The following is a 21543-nucleotide window of genomic DNA, read 5'->3' as shown; positions in this document are numbered from 1 at the left end:
AGAGAGAGAGAGAGAGAGAGAGAGAGAGAGAGAGAGAGAGAGAGAGAGAGAGAGAGAGAGAGAGAGAGAGAGAGAGGGGGGGGGGGGGGGGGGTCGATCCGAGATACAGGGGGGGGGTTTAGGTCTAAATGGCCTCCCTTTTCAGCAACTGAAAGTGGACGAACGACATACCACAAACCATGTCTTTAAACTACATTAAAAACTTTTATGAAGGATGTGTAAGTAGGCTCTTGTTTCCTGCACAACAGTAACCGCAAAGTTGTTGTTGATTATTTATTCTTTAAATGTTTTGCTTTGCTTTGAACGTTTAGACGATTCACCGAGTGGAAAATGTTTTCCTGAAAATCGATGTTATAATATGTAATCGAGATAGACCGTAAGTGCCACTTATTATCATGCCCAAAGGTATGTTTATCTGGCTGACAAGGTCATTTTCCATGTTTGTTGGTGTACGTGTGTGTGTGTGTTTGTGTGGCTGTATGTGTGTGTGTGTGTGTGTGTGTGTGTGTGTGTGTTTGTGTGGCTGTGTACACGTGTGCTTTCATTGTGTTTGTGTTTGCCTGTGTGTGTGTGTGTGTTTGTGTGTTTTGTGTACGACTGTGTTTATTTATATATGATTGTGTGTGTTTTTTGTATGTACATGTGCTTGTATGTGTGTGTGTGTGTGTGTGTGTGGCCTTGTGATTGCATTTTTGTATGTTCACGTAAATGTATAAATGTATGCATGTGTGTGTGTGTGTGTGTATATGTATGTATCGTGAGTGTGTGTGTGTGTATGTATATGTATGTATCCGTGCGTGGCGTGCGTGCTTGTGTGTGTGAGCGTGCGTGCGTGCGTGTGTGTATATGTATGTATGCGTGTGTACGTGTGTGTGTGTGTGTGTGTGTGTGTGTGTGAGCAGCTCAGGCCTCCTACGGTGATCGGTCAGTTCCACACTCTGTTCTTCGGCTCGGTGCGGATGTTCTTCCTGGGCGTGTTGGGCTTCGCCGTGTACGGAAACGAGGCGCTGCACTTCAGCTGTGACCCCGACCGCAGGGAGCTCAACCTCTACTGCTACAACCAGTTCCGACCAATCACGCCGCAGGTACGGGCCGCACGCACACACGCACGCACGCACATATACACGCACGTATGCATAAAAAAACCCGCAAACAATCATATATAGATACATACATACACAGCCGTACACAAAACACACAAACACACAAATGAAAGCACACATACACAGCCACACAAACACACACACACACACACACACAGTGATTAGTGGTTATCTGTTAAAGGTCACGTCATTCTGAATTTAACATAACGTAATCAGAACATGTACCGGTCGAACCAGTGAGTCCTACTACACAGAAACAATGTCATATAATATATAATATATATAATATATAATAATGTCATATAATATAATGTAAACTGAATGAAACTGAGCCCCACCGCATCGCGATTCAGCTCAGCCTATTATGACTTATTAATAATAATTATGACTTATTAATAATAATTGAATGGATGTGAACGCAAACCAACTTTCTGATCCCACCACAGGGACAGAATTAGCAAACTACTGATTCAAACAGAAGAAACTGAGAATGTTGCACAGCAGTCTAACACAATATAACACAACTGAGCACAGTTGAACACAAGACTGAACTAACCTGATGATACAAGGAGCACAGTCTTTTGTCAGTGTTTATTAATATTGTCAATAAGTCCTCTCCCTTTTCTGTGCATTCTGAAAGAGATAAGGGCGTCTTCTCAAGAGTTCCTCCTGGATCTCACTCAATTAACAAACTTTGTTTCCTCTTTATCTTCTTTCATTGAGGTATTCAGCTGTACGCAAGGTGAAAAACCTTTGAATCAAGAAACCAGAAAAAGGCTGTTTCACAAAGTGAAATTAAATGCAAACAGGAAAATATGCATTTTTACAATTATTGCCTTATTTCCCTTCAATTAATCAAAGTGCAAAATAAAGTCTCCCACTGTTTATCATTCTTAAGATAGATAGATAGATAGATAGATAGATAGATAGATAGATAGATAGATAGATAGATAGATAGATAGATAGATAGATAGATAGATATAAATTCAAGGAAATTCATTGTTAATGTTACTCAGGGATTTTTTTCCACATAGTGGAACTCTACAGTGAGAGCCAAGGAGCATCTTGATGTTCAGCGCTGTGGTGACGGCTGAGCCCCCCTGCCAGCATCTCAGCTCTCTGGAGACCCACAACACCCGCTCTCTGAGCCAGCAATTATGGGCTCAAATACCATTAAGCCTTTCGTTCTCTGGTGTTTGCTTCTTGGTTATGTTCTTTCTGTCTCTCTTTCCCACTTGCTCATTTTCCTTCCTTCCTCTCCTCCCTCCCTCCTCCCCTCCCTCCCCCCTCCCTCCTCCCTCCACCCCTCCCTCCTCCTCCCCCCTCCCCCCTCCCTCCCCCCTCCTCCCCCCTCCCCCCTCCCTCCCCCCTCCCTCCTCCCGCCACCCCTCCCTCCTCCTCCGCCCTCCTCCCTGCCTCCTCCTGTCCAATCACCCTCCCGCTCCCCTTCTCCTCCCTCTCCCCTCCGGTCCACCCCGTCCCCTGCACCCTCCTCCTACCCTCCACCCGTCTCCCTTCCTCCCGACCCCCTGACCCCCATCCACCTCCACCTCCACCTCCACCTCCACCTCCACCTCCGCCTCCGCCTCCACCTCCCCTGGGCGGTGGGTGGGTGCAGGTGTTCTGGGCACTACAGCTGGTGACGGTGCTGTTTCCCGGGGCCGTGTTCCATCTCTACGCCGCCTGCAAGACCATCGACCAGGAGGAGATCCTCCAGAGACCCATCTACACCGTGTTCTACATCCATCCTGGAGGTCATCGCCTTCTGGCTCCAGAGCCACCTCTTCGGCTTTCAGGTTTGACTTTTATTGTTGTTGTTGTTTTATTGCTAGTTTTCTGTGTTTGATTTTACTTCTGAATGTTTGTTTTTCTGTTACGCTTTTATAGTTGGACTAAAATATGTTTATTAGGAAGTGGGGATATTATTGTATCGATAAGGTTAATTTAAATACACAGCTAGTAACAAGACATTTGTGGATCTGTTTAGTAATGATTAGCCCCAACAACGCCGCCGCGTCCAATATGCGTTCCCTCAGCAGTTTAGTTTGGCGAGGAAACGCTGCCGTCATAATCCATGGAAGGTGCTCCAAGGGCGTCATCCCGTGGCTCCGACCAAAACAAAAACAAGAGCATAGCTTCAATTATTATTGACAGAAAACGCTATAGTGTCAACTCAACACTTTCTCTTTGAAATGTTGACATCTTTGCTCTTTGAGTTCAATGTGCAAAGAAACGTTGATGAGACGCTGGTCCCCACGCAGAGCCAGACGTTCACTGGCGCCCCGGGGTTAGCATCGGAGGAAAATCATTTCTCTGAGAATAAAGTTACGTCCTTTAAGGTCTTGTTACGTTGGCCGGGGTTATTTGTTGCGATTTTTTTCCCACGGCAATAAAATAATTAGAAATCACAGAGCTGAATAGGACTGTACACTCACGACACTATTTCCGTTTTGCGAAAAAGCAACATTTGTTTTATTCACATCAAGGTCGATATTTTACGACTCTAGCCGGCGAATAAACCAGTTCAACCAATCACAATAGGGAGCTCTGTTATTGTACATGTTGACATGGTGGAAGTAGCAGCCTATTTATGTTTCTCAACAAACAGTTGAACTTATTGTTCCATAGTGCTAAACTACATCTATAGACCTATGATTATACCTATATCTGTTTTATGTATGAATCGTTCATCTAGATTGCAGTTGGTGCTACAAACGCCAATGTTTACTTACTTTTGATAACGTGAAGGTGTGCCGTTGTATCACGCACGTTTCCTTTTGGATAACAACTTTCTCCAAAAGAGTGATAGACAACTTTTACTTCTTGATCCAGGAAACAACCTCAAAAACCAACGTCTCTAATAGATGGATGTATTCAAGAACGCACCCGCATTTATCATAATCTCCCTCAGCCGCACAGTGCCATACGCTACACTTATTTACACTTGGATTGGCAATAAAACTCTAATTAATCATCTGAAGAAGTAGGATATTTTGGTGAAATGACGGAGCATATGCCTGACTTCACAAGGCTATGGAGGATGAATAGTCCATCTGTCATTTTCGCCGGTGCGTTATTGTTGGAAAATGCAGCATATTCATATTGTGACCAATCATTTTTTTTGCTTTTTCACATCTTTCATTCGCTTCGTCTGGTGTAAAATGAGCTTTACTCTTATAGATGCATAGCTCTCCTTCTCCCTTTAACACTTTGATGTATGCTCCACAGCAGTTGTATATTTCATTGAAATATATTCTGATAATCTGACAAAGAAGTCTACATTTATGTTAATCTAATACTCATCATGCTTTGTTTTGTGCATTTTCCCTCCATCCCTCCTCCTCTCCTCCCTCCTTCCTCCCCTCCTCCTCACCTCCCCCTCCTCCCTCCCTCCTCCCTCCTCCTCTCCTTCCCTTCCCCTCTCCCTCCCTCCTCCCTCCTCTCCTCTCCTCTCCCCCCCCTCCTCACCTCCCCCTCCTCCCTCCCTCCTCCCTCCATCCTCCCTCCCTCCTCCCCCTCCTCCCTGCTCCCTCCTCTCCCTCCTCCCTTCTCCATCCTCCTTACCTCCTTTCCCTCCCTCTCCTCCCTCCTCCCTCTCCTCCCTCCCTCCTCCCTCTCCTCCCCCTCCCCCTCCTCACCTCCCCCTCCTCCTCCCTGCCTCCCTCCCTCCTCCCTCTCCTCCCTCCCCCCCCCCCCCCCTCCCTCCTCCTCCCTCCCTCCAGGTCCACCCTCTCTTCATGTGTGACGCCATAGCCCTGGAGCGCTCCTTCAACGTGACCAAGTGCATGGTCCCTGAGCACTTTGAGAAGACCATCTTCCTCAGCGCCATGTACACCTTCACCGTCATCACCATCCTGCTCTGCGTGGCCGAGATCTTTGAGATCCTCTGCCGGAGACTGGGCTACCTCAGCAACAAGTGACCAATCCCTCGACCGAGCCCATCGCCCGGCAACCGCCACACGCCACACGCCCGTAACCGAGACGCACACACACACACACACACACACACACACACACCAAACCAAAGACGTCCCGTTTGGGAATGACTTCACACGCATGCAGTCGGGATATTCACTCCGCTGGATGGTGAGGACCAGCAGGACCTCGTCCAGACACCAGTCGGATCCTGTGGGAGAGGAGACACCTCACCAACCAAACACCTTGATCCCCTAGTGGCCATATTGGCACTGGTTGGGCGGGGGAACGTTCTAGAATGTTTGGGGAAAGCATGACACAACTCAATGGGAATGCGTTCTGAATGCTACCCAGGTGGCCGAATGGAATGCAGACCTCAAATGCATGTGTTGTATTGTCATGGTTTCCAAAGAGTCTAGAAGGATTTCCCACCTGACATGGCTATATGATCTATGGGTGGATACGCTCTATTGGGTCCATGGTAGAAATGAAAGGCAGACACACATACACACACACACACACACACACAAACACACACACACAAAAACTATGCTCACACACAAGATGGCTGTGTGTCTGTGTGCAGTTAAGAGACAGGTGTCTCTGCCCCATGGCAGGTGCTGCATATGTCAATTAATCATTTAATACCGGGATGTGTCCGCTGGGAATACATATCAAGACAAGACCATGGTATTATACCCCCCCACACACACACACACACACACATACACACACACACACACACACACACACACATAGACCTACGACTGTTTTGTATTAAAACAATGACCCTTTTTATATGAAACAAAATGTGTGGGCCCCAATATGCTTTTGGGCCCCTAAATCGAAAAGTAAAACGCCATTAAAAGGGGTACTAATTCCTAGATACAACACTGAAAATAAACACAATTAGTACTCTCTTTTTTAAATTAATTGAATTTTTTTAACATTACATTGATATTACCTCATCACTTTATATACATTAACATAGAATTATTTGGAAAAAAAAACATGTTACTTTCAATACAAAGCAAGAGGGTTAACATATTATAATAATAATAATATAGGGGAGAAAAAAAAGTATCACACAAGTCATGACCGTGGCAAGTGAGTGAAGTTGTAACCACATTTTGAGTTGATCTAGATTTCTTAATTTTTTGTAGTTTTGGCCCTTTGTCTGTGAGACCGCTACAAGCCCCACCTCTGCTTGTGGTTCCATAGACAAAGTTGCTGTTTACACCTATCTCGATTTATACTTTTACTATTATTACACTTAATACTTTCTTTGATTTTCCATTCAGTGTCACAGTGTACTTTAAAACGATTACCTCTCCTGTTTAACGTTTGCTTTCGTGTTCTATCAGACATCCATCCAACTTTTGTGAAGCGGTATTCATTTTGAGCGTAGATAATCTCAGGAACAATATGATACGACCAGACTTCATTGATTCACTCTTCTCTCAAATCCTTTCAGTCTTTCTCAACTTGTTATTTGTAACCAAACACTGTAGTCGAGTCAGCAGAGCACAGAGCCATCTTCGTTACAGAAGTTATTGGGATTAATGTCTCTTTGAAAGATAGAAAGACATCATCAGGCACTAATTTCAGTCAATCGAGCAACCAGAGATGCTTCTGTAGCAGTGATGAGATTTGATTGTGGATAATCTTCAAATCGCAATAATGAAACATTTTGCTTTTTAATTAAATACTAGAATTGTATAGAACTGTGCATTCTTGAATCTTTCAGTGTATTGCATTCAAGAATCAGGTTGACCTAACAGTGTGATCTATTATCAGCGACAGGCAAACACTTTTTGATTCCTAAAAGTAGAACCTCACACATACCATAGACCTTCTTCACCAAGCGGCCATGTTGATTAGTTATCCATGTTTAATACATGGGTAGTAAAATGTATGTCTGGTTAGAAACACACACGCACACACACAGACACACACACACACACACACACACACACACATACAGTATATATAGGCCATATATATGGTGTATATATATATATATAGAGAGAGAGAGAGTGAGAGATATATAGAGAGAGAACAAGTGATAGAGAGCAAGAAAGAGGGAATGACTTCACTTTTGTATTCTGGATTTTTCCTCATGTTGTAACATATAAAAAATATATGGTAGGTAACTATGCCTCATTTCATTTTTCATTCACTCTGTCAATGTCACCTATCTGCCTTTTATTCTCACGTGTCCTTCACAAATGTCTACAACCACTCTTTGTTCAATAAAAGGGGAATGTTTCACAACCGATGCAGATATTTCAAACATATCCTGTGTGTGCTGTTGGTGTGTTGAGTGTGTTGGTTTCAGTAAAAGCTGCGATTTTCCTGTCATGAAATGTTTAACAAAAATTACAAATCTCTACTTATCTGGACAAACTTAATAACTGTTATTAAAAATAATAATTGTATTAACATTATTCGTATCATTAGTATTATTATAAAAATATTATGATATATCTTCGTTTTCTAATAATTTAAGCAAATCATTTTACGCAAAGGAAGAATTTCTGCACGTACAAACAACGTGTGGTATGAAGGGAACTTGTTAGGAGCCAATTAGAAAGCTCTTAATGAAACTTCAACACGAGGCACGCCTTACGTTCTACACAGTCACGCCCATGGCCCAAGTTTGTACAATAGAATGACGTCGCGTTCGCCGATTGGCTGCATACGCGGAAGCAATGAAATCTGATTCCTGACAACAACGACACTGCTATCACTGAACATTCATGTTGATCCGTTTTTCTTGAGTCTTTTTAAGCAAACATGGCTCTACCGGCGCAGTTTAAAGCTGTCCAACACCATCTCCGGACCGCTCAGGAGCATGATAAAAGAGATCCCGTCGTGGCGTACTACTGTAAGTCGCTCGCTGACGTTAGCTTTCTGGGCTAACAGTAGCATCTCTGCTTTGTTTACATGACTGTTCAGTCCACAGCCTGTCCTTAACTTAGCCTAGCCTTAACAGCTGGCATCGGAAGTTAAGAAGTATTCTCCATAGTTGTTTAACGTAGCCCAGTATAAGAAATGACACTGCATTCAAACCATTCGTTGCCATTGTGTTTCCATTAGCATACTTGTGTGTTTGTGTGTGTGTGTGTGTGTGTGTGTGTGTGTGTGTGTGTGTGGTTTGAATAAATGCATTGTTGTGGCAGTGAACCCCCTGAATACCTTGACAAAGTCATCCCCCATAACTACAGCTACAATAGTCAATGGTTTGTATTATAATGGCTTTCTGAGTTTAACATATAGAGCGTTTGCATACATTGGACTGATAGCCATCCTTTAGCTGCAGTGCTACTTAGTTTTATTGACTGGAGATATGACACACGACCAATCACTAGAACTGTCCAGAATATTATATTCTGTGTTGTGCGTGAACTAGTTCAAAATAACTAGTTGAACTAGTTCATTAAACAAGTTCATTTTTCTATGAACTTTGAACTTTGAACATATTTTTAACTAAAGAACTTGAGGTCTTAGGTCCAGACGACATGTTTATTAAATCGAGTTACTGCTTTAGTTGCGATGAATGAAACAGGTGTACAAATAATATCCACAACAATCTGAGGTTGTAGTGATGGGCACCAGGTAATGGAGAGGATTCATTTTAAAAGATAAGCACAGAATACTCACTCCAACAGTTTTTCTTCGTTTTCTAACAAAAACTGTTAATGAACTGAACATGAACTAGTTCAAAACTGAATTGGTGAACTATGAACGTGAATTTATTCATTTTATTTTGTATGAACTGAACTTTGAACTAGTTCATGTGAAGTGTGAACTTGCACAACACTGATAATATAGTATTATAATTGAGTGTGCTTTCCTCGGCTGTTCTGTCATAACTTGTGTGACAACTTGTATGGCAAGTTATGAAAACGCCCCATACTTCCTCACTCACCTCCCCCACAGAGAATGAGCTGCTGTACCCTTTGCCCTGGACGGTCACCTGATGGGTGGCTGCCAATGACTCAACACTTAGGACTCCATATTCCTGACGCTCGACGGGAGGCTTCAGTAGTGTTGTCATAAGTTGAGATGTTTTCGTCGTTTCTGTCACTCCTTGTTTGTCCACAGGTTTTTTTTTTCATTCAGCAGACACTGCAAATCCATTAAAGGATAACCCCGGGGTGTGTCCCCCCCCCCCCCCCCCCCCCCGTACCCTATTTTCACATCAGTGTTGGTCTATGTGACTGATGCAGAAGGCACAGTTTGAAACTGGTCCAGTATTGAGCCAATGCGCTTCAGCCATTGTGACCATGAACTTTTTTTTAGTACCGGCTGGAATGAAATAGGGCAAAAGCACCGCGCCGCTGTACGTCCTGCTCTAGGCCGTTTTTGCTACTAGCTCAGATTGTTGTATGACATGATCATTGAAAGGAACCGCACAGAGTAATGAACATGTTGTATTTAGCTTGATAGCTCTTTTAGTTGTTGTGTCTAACCAAGTCCTGTGTGAGGAGAGGACTTGCTCTGAGAAAAGAGTGCGGGCAAGAGTTTGTTGTGTTGGTGGTCATAAAATAGCTCAGGGATGTGATGATTTGGTTGAAGGAGTGTTGATATTTTAATGACGATCGGCAGACTTCCTGCAACAGCTCTTGCAAGATGTCAGTGCAAGACGTCTCCTGGAGCGTGACTTTGTCAGACACGATAACAAACGGACCGGTTCAAGTGAAAGGTAAAGACTAAAGTTATACTGCCCGCGTCTGCAAAGTAGGGAAAAATAATAGATTCTTTGATGCATCACGATTCTCTCTAAGACGATTCCGTCTCGATGCAGAAAACTTAATAATCTGAAACAAAATTAATTAAAAAAAATAAAATAAAATAAAAAGATATATATATTAAATTATTTCGTCTGCTGAAAGACTACAGGAAACTTCTCTCTGCCTGCGGGTTCTCTGCACAGAGAACTGACTTTATCTAATATAAAATGTTAGATAAGGTAATTCATATGTTGATTGTCTTTAATGATCATCACACAAGTAGGAAGTGATTAGCAAACTCTGAGTAGCAAACTCAGATGTGTATATATACATTTTTGAAAATACTGCATTGAAATGTACATTAAAAAAATTGTTGCATCTGAAACAGAATCGAATTGAATCGTGAGGTACCAAGAGATTCCCACCCCTTCTGCAAAGGCTGAACACAAAATGATTGGAAGAAAGGGTCCAGGTTGAATAATACCAATGTTATCCTGTAAACCCAAATATTTGTCTAGATATTGGTCCCACATTACAATAAAGTGGCATTAACTAACCATTAATTAATCGTATGCAGTAATATGCATCATTATATGCCTTTTGCATAGGGGTAAGGGTAACATTATTAAATAATACATAAATGAATGCCTAAGTTGACACGAACACCATTAGAAAACAACACCATTAATAAATTATTATTACACATTAGTTAAGTGTTCATTTTGTCAGTTAATGCTTATTACTGCATTAACTGATATTAAAGAATGGTCAGTTAATGTACCTACCATTATTGTAAAGTGTTACTCTTATAGTACTAAAAGTGCTAATACATATGTAATAAAGATGAGTTCACATTAAATATTTACCAGAATATATGTATCTGAAATCACATCTGACTTGAACAGACACAAGATGATGCAGACCGTTTTATATTATTCATTACATTATTTGTCTGATTTCTTTACTCTTTTTTTTTTTTACAGATGCATGCATTGTTTGTAATTCAAAAGATAGAATCTGCTCTGCACCAAAGCGTGGGCACTCTGTGAAATATTGAATACATTATTGACAGGTGATTATGTAATCGTTGTGGCGAAAGATTCTGGGTTTCACTCATGAATGGCGAACTGATAGGATAAAAAAAACAAGACAAATCAGCCTGTTTTACATTGTTGCTGCTTGTACCATTGTTGCTGCTTGTACCTGTAAAGGAAAACATTAGCCTGGGTGCACGCACATCATCATAACCGTCCCTTCTGGCTTCATCTGGTACTTCATCTATTATGACAAATGTTCTTATTGTACGTCGCTTTGGATAAAAGCGTCTGCTAAATGCCCTAAATGTAAATGTATTAATCGGTCAAAATGATGGCCTTGTATCGATTGGGCTGAAGAGCATTTAGTGTGAGCGTGCGCCTGCCACAAATGTAATGCCGCTTTTCCACCGACAGTATCAGCTCGACTCGACTCAACTCACCTCGACTCGACTCGGTTCCAGGCGCGTTTCCATCTAAAAAAGTACCTCTTCAATGTGGGCGGGTCGTAGAAAAGAACCTCTCCACCATGGGCGGGTCATCATTAGGTTTTAATCACGGGAGACGCGATTCCCAGGAAATCTGAATCTGATCAAGACTATTTCCTGATTCCCGGGAAAGGTTATGATGGGAAATAAAATAAAATAAAGAAAGGAGCGACAGGAGGAAAGGAGAGACACACACGGCGAAACGCTGATCAGTGTCCCCCTCGGGAGCGGGTTTGTGGACTCCAACCACGCCGGACACAACTTAACTTTGAGCGATTATTCCCATTTACAGCCGCTGGCCAATCAGTTACCAGCAGCCTGTTTACGTCACACAAAAGTACCTACTCCGCTCGCTTGGAACCTCGACGGAGGTAGTACAAAAAAAAAATACCCGGTACTAGGTACCAGGTACTTTTTTTGCCAATGGAAACGAGTCGAGTCGAGCTGGTACTGGCGGTGGAAAAGCGGCATAAGTAACATCAATATAGCACTTTCCTCTTTTGGAACCAATGTGCGTCATTCAGTGCAGAGTTTGCGGATGACAGTGAATCACCGACCAAGTACTCCTGTCACAAAGATCAAAGTGGTCCTGTGGTGGAGGTGATGTCGTACTTGACCAGCAGGGAGGAGGAGTTTTTCATAGTATTTGGTTCCCGTGCCTTGCTCAAACCTGGTTGCAGCACGCAGGGGCCTTGAACCCCCTTGGCTCCTCTTGATGGACGGACTCCCCTTTGCTTTTTAGACACTCGCTCGGCTTGTCATTTCAATTGCCTAGCGACAAGGCGGATTGAGATATAGGTTTGAACGTGAAAGTGAAAGGAAATCCTTATATGGTCTGGATCCAGTATGGCCGGGCACTTAACAGGCTGCAGCTGGCTCTGTGGTCATCGCCTCTCATTACTCATCGGTGATTGGCTGACAGAAGCTTGGAGGGAGGGAGGTCTGTCAGGAAGATTGCAAGGCAGGCATGCTGAGAGCCAGATGAAGTGGAGGAGAATAGTGATGAAGGAGTGTGTTTTTGTGTGTGCAAAAACCCACTCCTTCATCACTATTCTATTGTTCTCCAAGAGAGATTCATTTAACCCGCGTGCACGTGCGTGCGCCTCTGTCTCTGTCTCTCCCTGTGAGTTTGTGTACAATGTGCTTGTTTACTGATTGCTGAGGCAGCTCCATACATTAAACATTTAGAGCAGGTCAAAGCTCATGGGATTCTGTTTTCCGAAGAAAGAACAAGACACAGAGGATAAGAGACACAGGGTGTGTGTTTTGAAAGAAAAAGTGTATTTCCAATGAGTCCGTTTGTGTGCGTGTACAGTAAAGTCACGGTTCGGTACGTACCTCGGTTTTTATGTCATGGTTCGGTATGTTTTTCGGTACAGCAGTTTTTATTATTTTATTAAACAATTAGATTTAGATTTGATTTATTAAATTGTATCAAACAAATGCCTTACACAAATGAAAAGACAATTGAGGATAAAAACACAATAAATTCCAGGACTTATTGCCATTGTGGTCCTCAACACAAAACATCAGGACAAGACAAGACACTAACAGAGTGCGTGATAATCAATAAAAACTTAATAAAAAAAAAAATACATATATATATATATATATATATATATATATATTTTTTTTTATATAAATGTTTTCTTTTTTTCGGTATGTACCGAAATGAAACCGTTAGACCCGTACCGAAATATTTTGTTTGGTTTGAATTCGGTTTGAATACACGTATCGTTACACCCCTAGTGTACAGTTGTTCTGAGTGAGCGATCTAATGATGTCACCAGACCACTGGAGGTCACCAGTGTAAAGAGGGTGGACGTGTGTGTGTGTGTGTGTGTGTGTGTGTGTGTGTGTGTGTGTGTGTGTGTGTGTGTGTGTGTGTGTGTGTGTGTGTGTGTGTGTGTGTGTGTGTGTGTGTGTGTGTGTGTGTGTGTGCGCGCCAACCTCTGGGTCGGTCCTCACTTAGGGTCACCAGATATGCATATTAGGGGGGGGGGGATCTCTTTGTACCTCAAGATTCGATTCCGATTCAGAGGTCAACGATTCGATTCTAAAATGATTATTGATGCATCTCGATGCAACAATTTTTTTATGTACATTTTTTTAATATACATCCGAGTTTGCTACTCAGTTTGATAATCACATCCTACTTTTGTGATGATCATTAAAGACAATCAACTGATTAATTACTTTATCTAATATTTGATATTAGATCATATTTAATCGAATATTTTTTATTATTTATCTAATATTTAATATTAGATCATATTTAATCTAATATTTTTTATTCTTTATCTAATATTTAATATTAGATAAAGTCGGTTCTCTGCGCAGAGAACCCGCAGGCGGAAACATGAGTTTTCTGTAGCGCTCTGCAGCAGGCGAACATATCTAAATTACGATTATTAACTTATCTACATTGAGACGGAAATTGTTCTAGAGAGAATCGCAATGCATTGAAGAATCTATTATTTCTTCCCACCCCTAATGCATATGGGATGTGTTAGATGGCTGACTTATAAGCTATAGGTATTTGATCATCTTTATTATTAATATTTGGATCCCCACTGCACTGCTTGGGATCCAGTTTGTGATGGTACTGGACTAAATGCAGCATCTCCAGGTACTTTATGGTGGTCTCATGTCAACCTAATCCTGTTTGGAGATCATCATGTCAGCCAGTCAGCCTTTAAAGGGTGGGGATGTGGAAAGGGAAGGAGTAGTGTGGAAAGGACAAGCAGTGAGAAGAAGGAACCAGAAGGAACCAGAGGGGAGGAGAAGGAACCAGAGGGGAGGAGAATAAAAAGTTGTGATCAGTGGAGAAGAGAGCGGTATGAGACAAGGGAAGAAAGAGAAGAGAGATGGTGCAAGGATAGAGGAGAGGGGATGAGAAGAGAGGAAGAGTGAAAGGGTGAGGAAAGAAGGGATGGAACAACTGGGATAGAGAGGAGGGGAGATGGAAAGAGAAGGGGAAGAGGAAAAGATGGACCGATAGGAGGTGGCACGGGAGGACGGGAGATTGACTGAGCGGAAGGGAAGGGACGGAGGGGTGCTGATGGCAGAAGAGGGGGAATATGACGGGAGGGGAGAGACGACAGGGTGGTAGGAAAAAAGAGCAAATGGTAGGAGCTCAAGAGTAGCAGTGTATCCGAGGAGTGCTGAGAAACTTGACAGTCTGCAGACGAGGTTGAGGAGAGAGAAATGGAAACGAGAGAGGGAGAAGGAAGCCTGTTTGAAATCCCTGTTGTTTTGTTCTTTTTATAGAATCCATTAGGCTTATAAACAAACAACCGCCGTCACGGGTGTGCCACTGCCTCTCCCCCCTCCTCCGCCAGAACACACGGGCGTGTTCTACATCGAGCTACGATCAAATCAGAACCAAACAAAGAGCGCGTCAAATCCGCCGTGAAGTGATTTTTATGTCTCGCTTGCGTTTGACGTGCTTTTATCCCCTGGCCGTCGCTCGTGCCACGTCAGCAAGCGGGGTGTGCATTAGCCCGCCACGGCCCGGCCAATGTGAGGCCTCACCCGCACCACGTCGTCGTGGTGGTCGACGGAAAGGTTGCCGCCGGAGCCCTGATTTGTGGACTGCTAATGAAACGCTTCTAACTCATTAGTTGACGGCTGTCGGCCGCCCGGCCTTCTCCTGATTAGATCGTTTGGGTTATGGATGGGGACAGGACGCTGTTGTTTGCACTGTAGATTTAGGGTTTCGACTCCCGGGAGTTGAACGGCAATTTTCATTAGCAGCCCACTATGGACACACAGGCTTTAGAAGAGAGGGTTAGTGCGGGGCCTCGGCGATGAAGGCCCTTAGTGCATGGGTCAGATCTCACAGCTTAGGGGGAGGCCACCACGAGTAGAACATGAATGTAGAAATGTATAAAGTTTTGGGGTCACCCGGACAATTTCATGTCTTCCATGAAAACTCACACTTTTATTCAACGGTTTTCAGCTATGCTAACATTATTGCATTTAAGCGTTTACTAATCGTCAATTTGCCTTTTAACACGATTCGCTAAACAATGTAGCATTGGAACACGGGAGTGATGGTTGCTGGAGATGGGTCTCTGTACACCATGTAGATATTCCATTAAAAAGCCGAGCTAGAATAGTCATTTACCACATTAACAATGTCTAGACTGTATTTCTGATTGGTTTAATGTTATCTTCATTGAAAAAAACAATGCTTTTCTTTAAAAAATAAGGACATTTCTAAGTGACCACAAACGTGTGTGTGTGTGTGTGTGTGTGTGTGTGTGTGTGTGTGTGTGTGTGTGTGTGTGTGTGTGTGAGGCCTGGGCAATAAAACAAATTATCGTTCCATACTTATTTACAATATGACAATATTTACAATATTTTTCATTGTTGTGTGGACATTGGAGTATTTATCAATGAAGAACAGTGGAAGGTCATATGAAGTGTTAAACAGAAAACAGTGTTTAAATCCAGCATGGTAATTCCTAATATTTTTAGGTCATTAAAATGATCAATAGTTATCAGTATCGATCAATATGATCAAGTTATATCGTGATATGTCTTTTAGCCATATCGCCCAGGCCGTGTGTGTGTGTGTGTGTGTGTGTGTGTGTGTGTGTGTGTGTGTGTGTGTGTGTGTGTGTGTGTGTGTGTGTGTGTGTGTGTGTGTGTGTGTGTGTGTGTGTGTGTGTGTGTGTGTGTCACAAATTCAACGATGTTGTATAGTATACTGTCTGAAAAGCGTAACCCTCTCTCGTACGCCATCATCACAATCAACGGCTACCCAGAGTGAGCTGCCCGACAGACGTGTTTCCACAGGCTGGTGTGGTGGGCGCGGTACAGCCCCACACAGTTTGGTGGCATACCCAGTTTTTGGGGGGAGTGTTTGGAGTACTGATTCCTCCATCACGACTCACCTATCAGCTCCGACCGCTGGTAGCGGTGACCCCCGTTGTGTGTGTGTGTGTGTGTGTGTGTGTGTGTGTGTGTGTGTGTGTGTGTGTGTGTGTGTGTGTGTGTGTGTGTGTGTGTGTGTGTGTGTGTGTGTGTGTGTGTTTGAATATATGTGTGTGTTTGAATATGTGTGTGTGTGCTTGAATATGTGTGTGCGCGTGTGTGTGTTATTGAATATGTGTGTGTGTGTGTGTGTGTGTTTGTTGCTGCTTTCACAGCTGAGCTGTTTGGCCAATTTTTCTGGAGCCCTGGGGCGTGTGGCCTGATAGTCGGGTTCATTCGGGGTTCTGGGAACGCTCAGTCTGACTCTGGTGCGGACAAACAGAGCGGGAGCCGCTCTAAAGCGCTCTCTGGTGTCAGCTCTGGGGTGCTTTCCTTCAGGAGGGAACGGGGTCCCGGGCAATTACAGGACGCCGAGCCCAGAACAATGCTGCGGGGGGCTGATGTCGGTACACCTTTGCCGCATATTTGAGTAAACACATGCTGCCAGGTATCGGGCCTGCTCACACTTTTCCGGATCAAACAAACAAACACACACACAAAGCGCTTTACAAAAGAGGTCTGTTCATTATTCAGGAGGAACACCGAAGCAAAATGAAAAGACCTGATGCCGCACAAAGTTGTTGTTGCTCTATTGTTGTTGTTGTTGTCCGCAACAAGGACGCGTGAGGCTCTGGGATTATCTGTCTTCACCAAACACGGTCCATTGTGTGCGCTGACCGAAGGAAATGAAAAGGTGTGAAAGCGCCCGTGGTCGTATGACATCGGTGGCCATCGGCTCCCCCGAACACAACCTGTGTGTGTGTGTGTGTGTGTGTGTGTGTGTGTGTGTGTGTGTGTGTGTGTGTGTGTGTGTGTGTGTGTGTGTGTGTGTGTGTGTGTGTGTGTGTGTGTGTGTGTGTGTGTGTGTGTGTGTTGGCTCGCCTTTTTCAGATTATTATTTTTTTTTCTCAATTACCATGACATCACTTCCTCTCCCTTTGTCGCAAAGCATTTTCTCCCAGCTCACTGTGTATGTGAACAGTGGTGGGCATGTAACGGCACAAAGGAGGGTTTTGTCCAACTATTAGAGGATTACTGGCCGGTCTGATGACTGGATGACTGGATGACTGGCTGGATGGCTGGCCAGCTCAAAGAAAGCATGGTTTACAGGCTGTGTAGCCTGTAAGTCTTGGGCTGATTTTGCTTCTGCTTCCCAATTGTTTGTTGGCCGACCTCATGACTGGCCTGCACTAGCACAATGCTGGACCTTTGCTGTTTTAACAGCTGTCCAGTGATTTGTTAGGTTCATGTTATTAAAGGTCCCATGACACGCCGTTTTGGAAATCTGCCGCTTATGACATCACAGGTGGGCGTGTCCACCTCGATGCGTGACGGATAGATGAGCAACGTTTGCTACGGTCCACTGGGTAGGCTGATAGACTGATCTATCCAGCACACATCTAGGTGGACACGCCCACTATTTGCCCCTCATGATGTCATAAGGGGCAGATTTGCAAAACGGCTTGTAACGGCTAATCACACCACACCTGGTGGCAGGTCATGGCACCTTTAAGGAGTAGTTTGGGTGTTGTGGCGTCTTGCCTAAGGATGCATACAGGTAGAATTCAGAGATTGGGAATCAAACATAGAACAATTTGGCTGGCAGTCGCATACAAATCATTAGACTATCCTGCTTCCTTTCCTGTCTGACTCACTGACTATTGTTCTGCCTGACTGTTGCTCTGGATGACTTCTGTTCTGTCTCACTGCCTCATGGCCAAGCTGATTGGCTGATTAATTGTCACATGGTCAGTCACCTTCCGCTGGTGGTCTGGTGTTTTGTGGAGAGAGTGCAGCAGCAAGATAGCATCCTGAAGTGGAACTTTGTTCTGTTAATGAATGGTGGTGTCACTGACTCAGACAGCCACCATATGGTGGAAAACTCAAGGGGTTGTACAACACATAAACATGCAATCTCATTCAGTAGCAGTCTGCAGGCACACAACTCTACCACCGATATAACTACGATTTACATTCATAGTCTTTCAAGTTCTTTCACTCTACAAACCTGACTAAACCTCTCATAAGTTTGAATCAGTCTGTCAATCTACTTGCCTGACTTGCCTTGCCTGTCCGTCAGTCCCCTAGACTTTCGTCAGTCAGTCAACTCACTCACTTAGTTAGTCAGAATGTACTTGCAATGATCAAAGAGTTTTACATCAGACTGTCCAGTCAACTCATTTAAGCAATCAAATTGCTAGTCGGTCCGTTAGACTGTTAGATAGTTGAGTGCGATTGTTGGCATGGCTGACTGTTGGCTAGTCAGTCTGACTGTTGGCTATAGTGACTGTTTGCTGATCTGACTGACTTTGAGCTAGTCTCCCGGACTGATTGCTAGTCTAACTTGTTGCTGATCTGACTTCTAGCTAGTCTCACAGACTGATTTCTAGTCTGACTGTTGGCTTGTCGGTCCAACTGTTAGCTAGTCCGACTTTTCTGTTCGTCGTCAACAGTCAAGTCAGACTGTTGATGGTGTTGATGGACTATCAGCCTTGACACTCATCATGACTAGTCAGTCAGGTTGCTACAGCCGTAGAGTGAGTCAGTACGTTTACATGCACAGCTTAATCCCATTAAAGGCATAGTTCGACTATGCTCCTCAATTGGACAACTGCAATTGTCTGCGTATACATGGCGGTGAGTAAATCCATTCATTGGCCGAAGCGTGTCATGCCCCAGTACGATAGGTGGCGCTGTGCCCATTTCAACTAGTGGTAATAGAGCCACCGGCTGACCTCTTCACGTCACCAGCAACAACAAACTCAGGCGGCATTCGAGAAAGATGTTTTCAGTAGCCAGCCGTTAGTTCACTTCGGATCCATGCCGTCGTATGCCGACTCCTCCGGCTGCTCTGCCGGCGGAGGAGTCCGCATGCGACCGAGAGGAACAATGGAGCGTCGAAGAAATTATATGGATCCGAAGTGAAATGACAGCTGTCTGCTGAAACATAGCTTTCTCCTCCATGTCGCGTTTCAATCTGGACTTCAGAGAGTCAAAGCCAAAGTTAATTTCCCCCAATTCCTTTTCCCCATGTGCAAGATAAACCCGGCGCAATGAATGAATAAAGATCGTAGTTATTTTACAACCTCATTGATGAGCAACATTTAGAAAAACATGTACTTTTAATTCAGCCTTGGGTTAAATCGAAGCGTAGTGTGTAGTGAATCCATGTTGATGATGATACACTCCTTATAGGGGTTAACTACATTGGCACGACACCGGCTTCCTCCATCTTCTGCGCTAGCTTTTTAAAGAAATCACTGACCCAAAGTGAGTTGACAGCTGTCTACTGAAAACATCTTTCTCCCGCCGGAGCAGCTCCTCTGCCGCCCATCCGTATACATTCCCCGCCGTGGCGCAATGAATGAATAAAGATTGTAAACACGTCGGGACTACTATTACTACTTTATAACCTCGTTGATGACCCACATTTAGAAAAACCTGTACTTTTTATTCAGCCTTGGGTGAAATAGAAGCGTAATGTCCGTGTGCTTCCACCTTTACTGAATGCATGCCATGCGCGCTCCCGCGGCCGGGACACAATTCTTATAGGGGGTAACTACATTCACCGGCTTCCTCCATCTTCTGCGCCACCTTTTTAAATAAATCGCCGTTTCTCGTTATCCCTTATCCGACGGCAACAACAACAACAACACGACTATCGTCTCCTTCTACTTCCTGCTCATGGCCCCGGGAAAAGATCTTGAGCATGCGCAGAACGCAATTCAACGCATAAGCCAATTCAACTCCGTACATGCACGCTTAGCTCGACTATGAATTGCATTATCTAGGGGTCTTAATTCGACTATGAGTAACCCAATTCGATTTGAGTATAACTCGACTAAGGTGTATACATGCATCTTAATTATCCAGTCATAGTTGGACTAAGCCACTAAGTCGACTTTCTTGAGTGTCATGTAAACGCACTGTGTTTCCCCAGCCTCAGTCCATCCAGCCTGCAGGCCAACCTGAGGCCCCGGCAGTAGCACGCCTGAGGGTCTCTGCTCTCAACAGGATGTTCGGAAGCTAATTGACAGCTGTGGGATCATGGGAGTTTGAGTCGAGACAAGAACTGCGTCCCTGCGGCTGGAGCGGGAGAAACTGCTTGGGCTCTGAACATAGACGTTTTCATGTGCAGTGGTTGATGATGCGTTGTGGATGAAAGCTGTGAAGGATTACTCCGACCATTATAGGAGCCTTAGGAAGCATCCCTGTGTCTCAGCTCGGCATCACGTTTGTTTTGACACACTTTTCCCCTTTCTGTCTCCCGTGTTTCCCCTCTCCTCCTCTCTCCTTGCCTCTCCCATCTCTCCTCCTCCCTCCCTCATCTCCTCCTCTCACTCCCCCATCATGTCGTCTCCCTCATCTCTCTCTACTCCTTGCTCTCCGTCTTCTCCTAAATCTCCCTTCTCTCCACCTTCTTTTGATTCTTCTTCCTCTCATCTCTCTCCCTTCGACTCGTTCTCTCCCCCCCCCCCCCCCCCCCTCGTTCTCTCCCTCCTCCTCCTCCTCTTCCTCCTCCTCCTCCTCCCCCCCCCAGGTCGTCTCTATGCCATGCAGACCGGGATGAAGCTGGACAGCAAGACACCAGAGTGCCGGAAGTTTCTGGTGAAACTCATGGACCAGCTGGAGACGGTACATACATACACACACACACACACACACACACACACACACACACACACACACACACACACACACACACACACACACACACACACACACACACACACACACACACACACACACACACACACAGAGAGAGTATCCAGAACACTGCTCCTCTATTACCCATGGTGTGTGTCTGTGTGTGTACATGGGTTTGTGTGTGTGTGAACCACGTGGATCAGGTTCTCCCTCCTCAAACACATTACACTGAACACCTGGTGTGTGTGTGCTTGTGTGTGCGTCGGAAGCCCCCTGGTGTTGGGGGGGCTCGGGGCAGCTCGCTGTGTGCGTTGGCGAGGCCTTCAATAATGAATGTGATCACCGGAGAGATCCTCTTTCATCAGCCGGCGCGCTGGGTCATGAGGGGACACGCGTCGAGTCCTTGATGAGGATGACGGTGGTGATGGTTACACTGACTCTTATGGAAAGGTTGATGCAATCAGATGCATGGGAAACGGTGGGCATGCATCGGGGCTTTTCTCTCTACGAAAACCATCGTTCTTTTGTTCATTTGCTTCTTTGTGGCTGTTTTTCCTCCTTCTATCTTTCTTTCTCATCAACTTAAAGTTTTGCCTGATTTGTCCAGACTTTGAGACTGGGTTGCGTGCGTCTGTATTCC

At 44.4% G+C, this 21543-nt stretch overlaps 2 protein-coding genes across 2 annotated transcripts in view; both read left to right on the top strand.

Annotated features, from left to right (window-relative positions):
* Positions 1-179: 179 nt before the first annotated feature.
* Positions 180-5023, top strand: gje1a (gap junction protein epsilon 1a; the record flags this gene model as incomplete). The annotated part of the gene is given in 5 exon segments (XM_084484310.1): positions 180-218; positions 903-1085; positions 2722-2846; positions 2848-2899; positions 4826-5023. Coding segments are annotated over 5 exon segments (597 nt in total).
* A 2702-nt stretch (positions 5024-7725) lies between these two features.
* vta1 (vesicle (multivesicular body) trafficking 1) overlaps positions 7726-21543 on the top strand; it is a 50444-nt gene continuing 36626 nt past the window's right edge. The window contains 2 exon segments of the mRNA XM_084484309.1: positions 7726-7905; positions 20797-20891. Coding sequence (XP_084340435.1) covers positions 7815-7905; positions 20797-20891 — 186 coding nt within the window. The 5' untranslated portion in view covers positions 7726-7814.

The sequence above is a fragment of the Micromesistius poutassou genome (assembly GCF_964030765.1).
Source record: "Micromesistius poutassou genome assembly, chromosome: 19".
Taxonomy (NCBI): Eukaryota; Metazoa; Chordata; class Actinopteri; order Gadiformes; family Gadidae; genus Micromesistius; species Micromesistius poutassou.
This window is presented reverse-complemented; position numbering and strand designations above follow the sequence as displayed.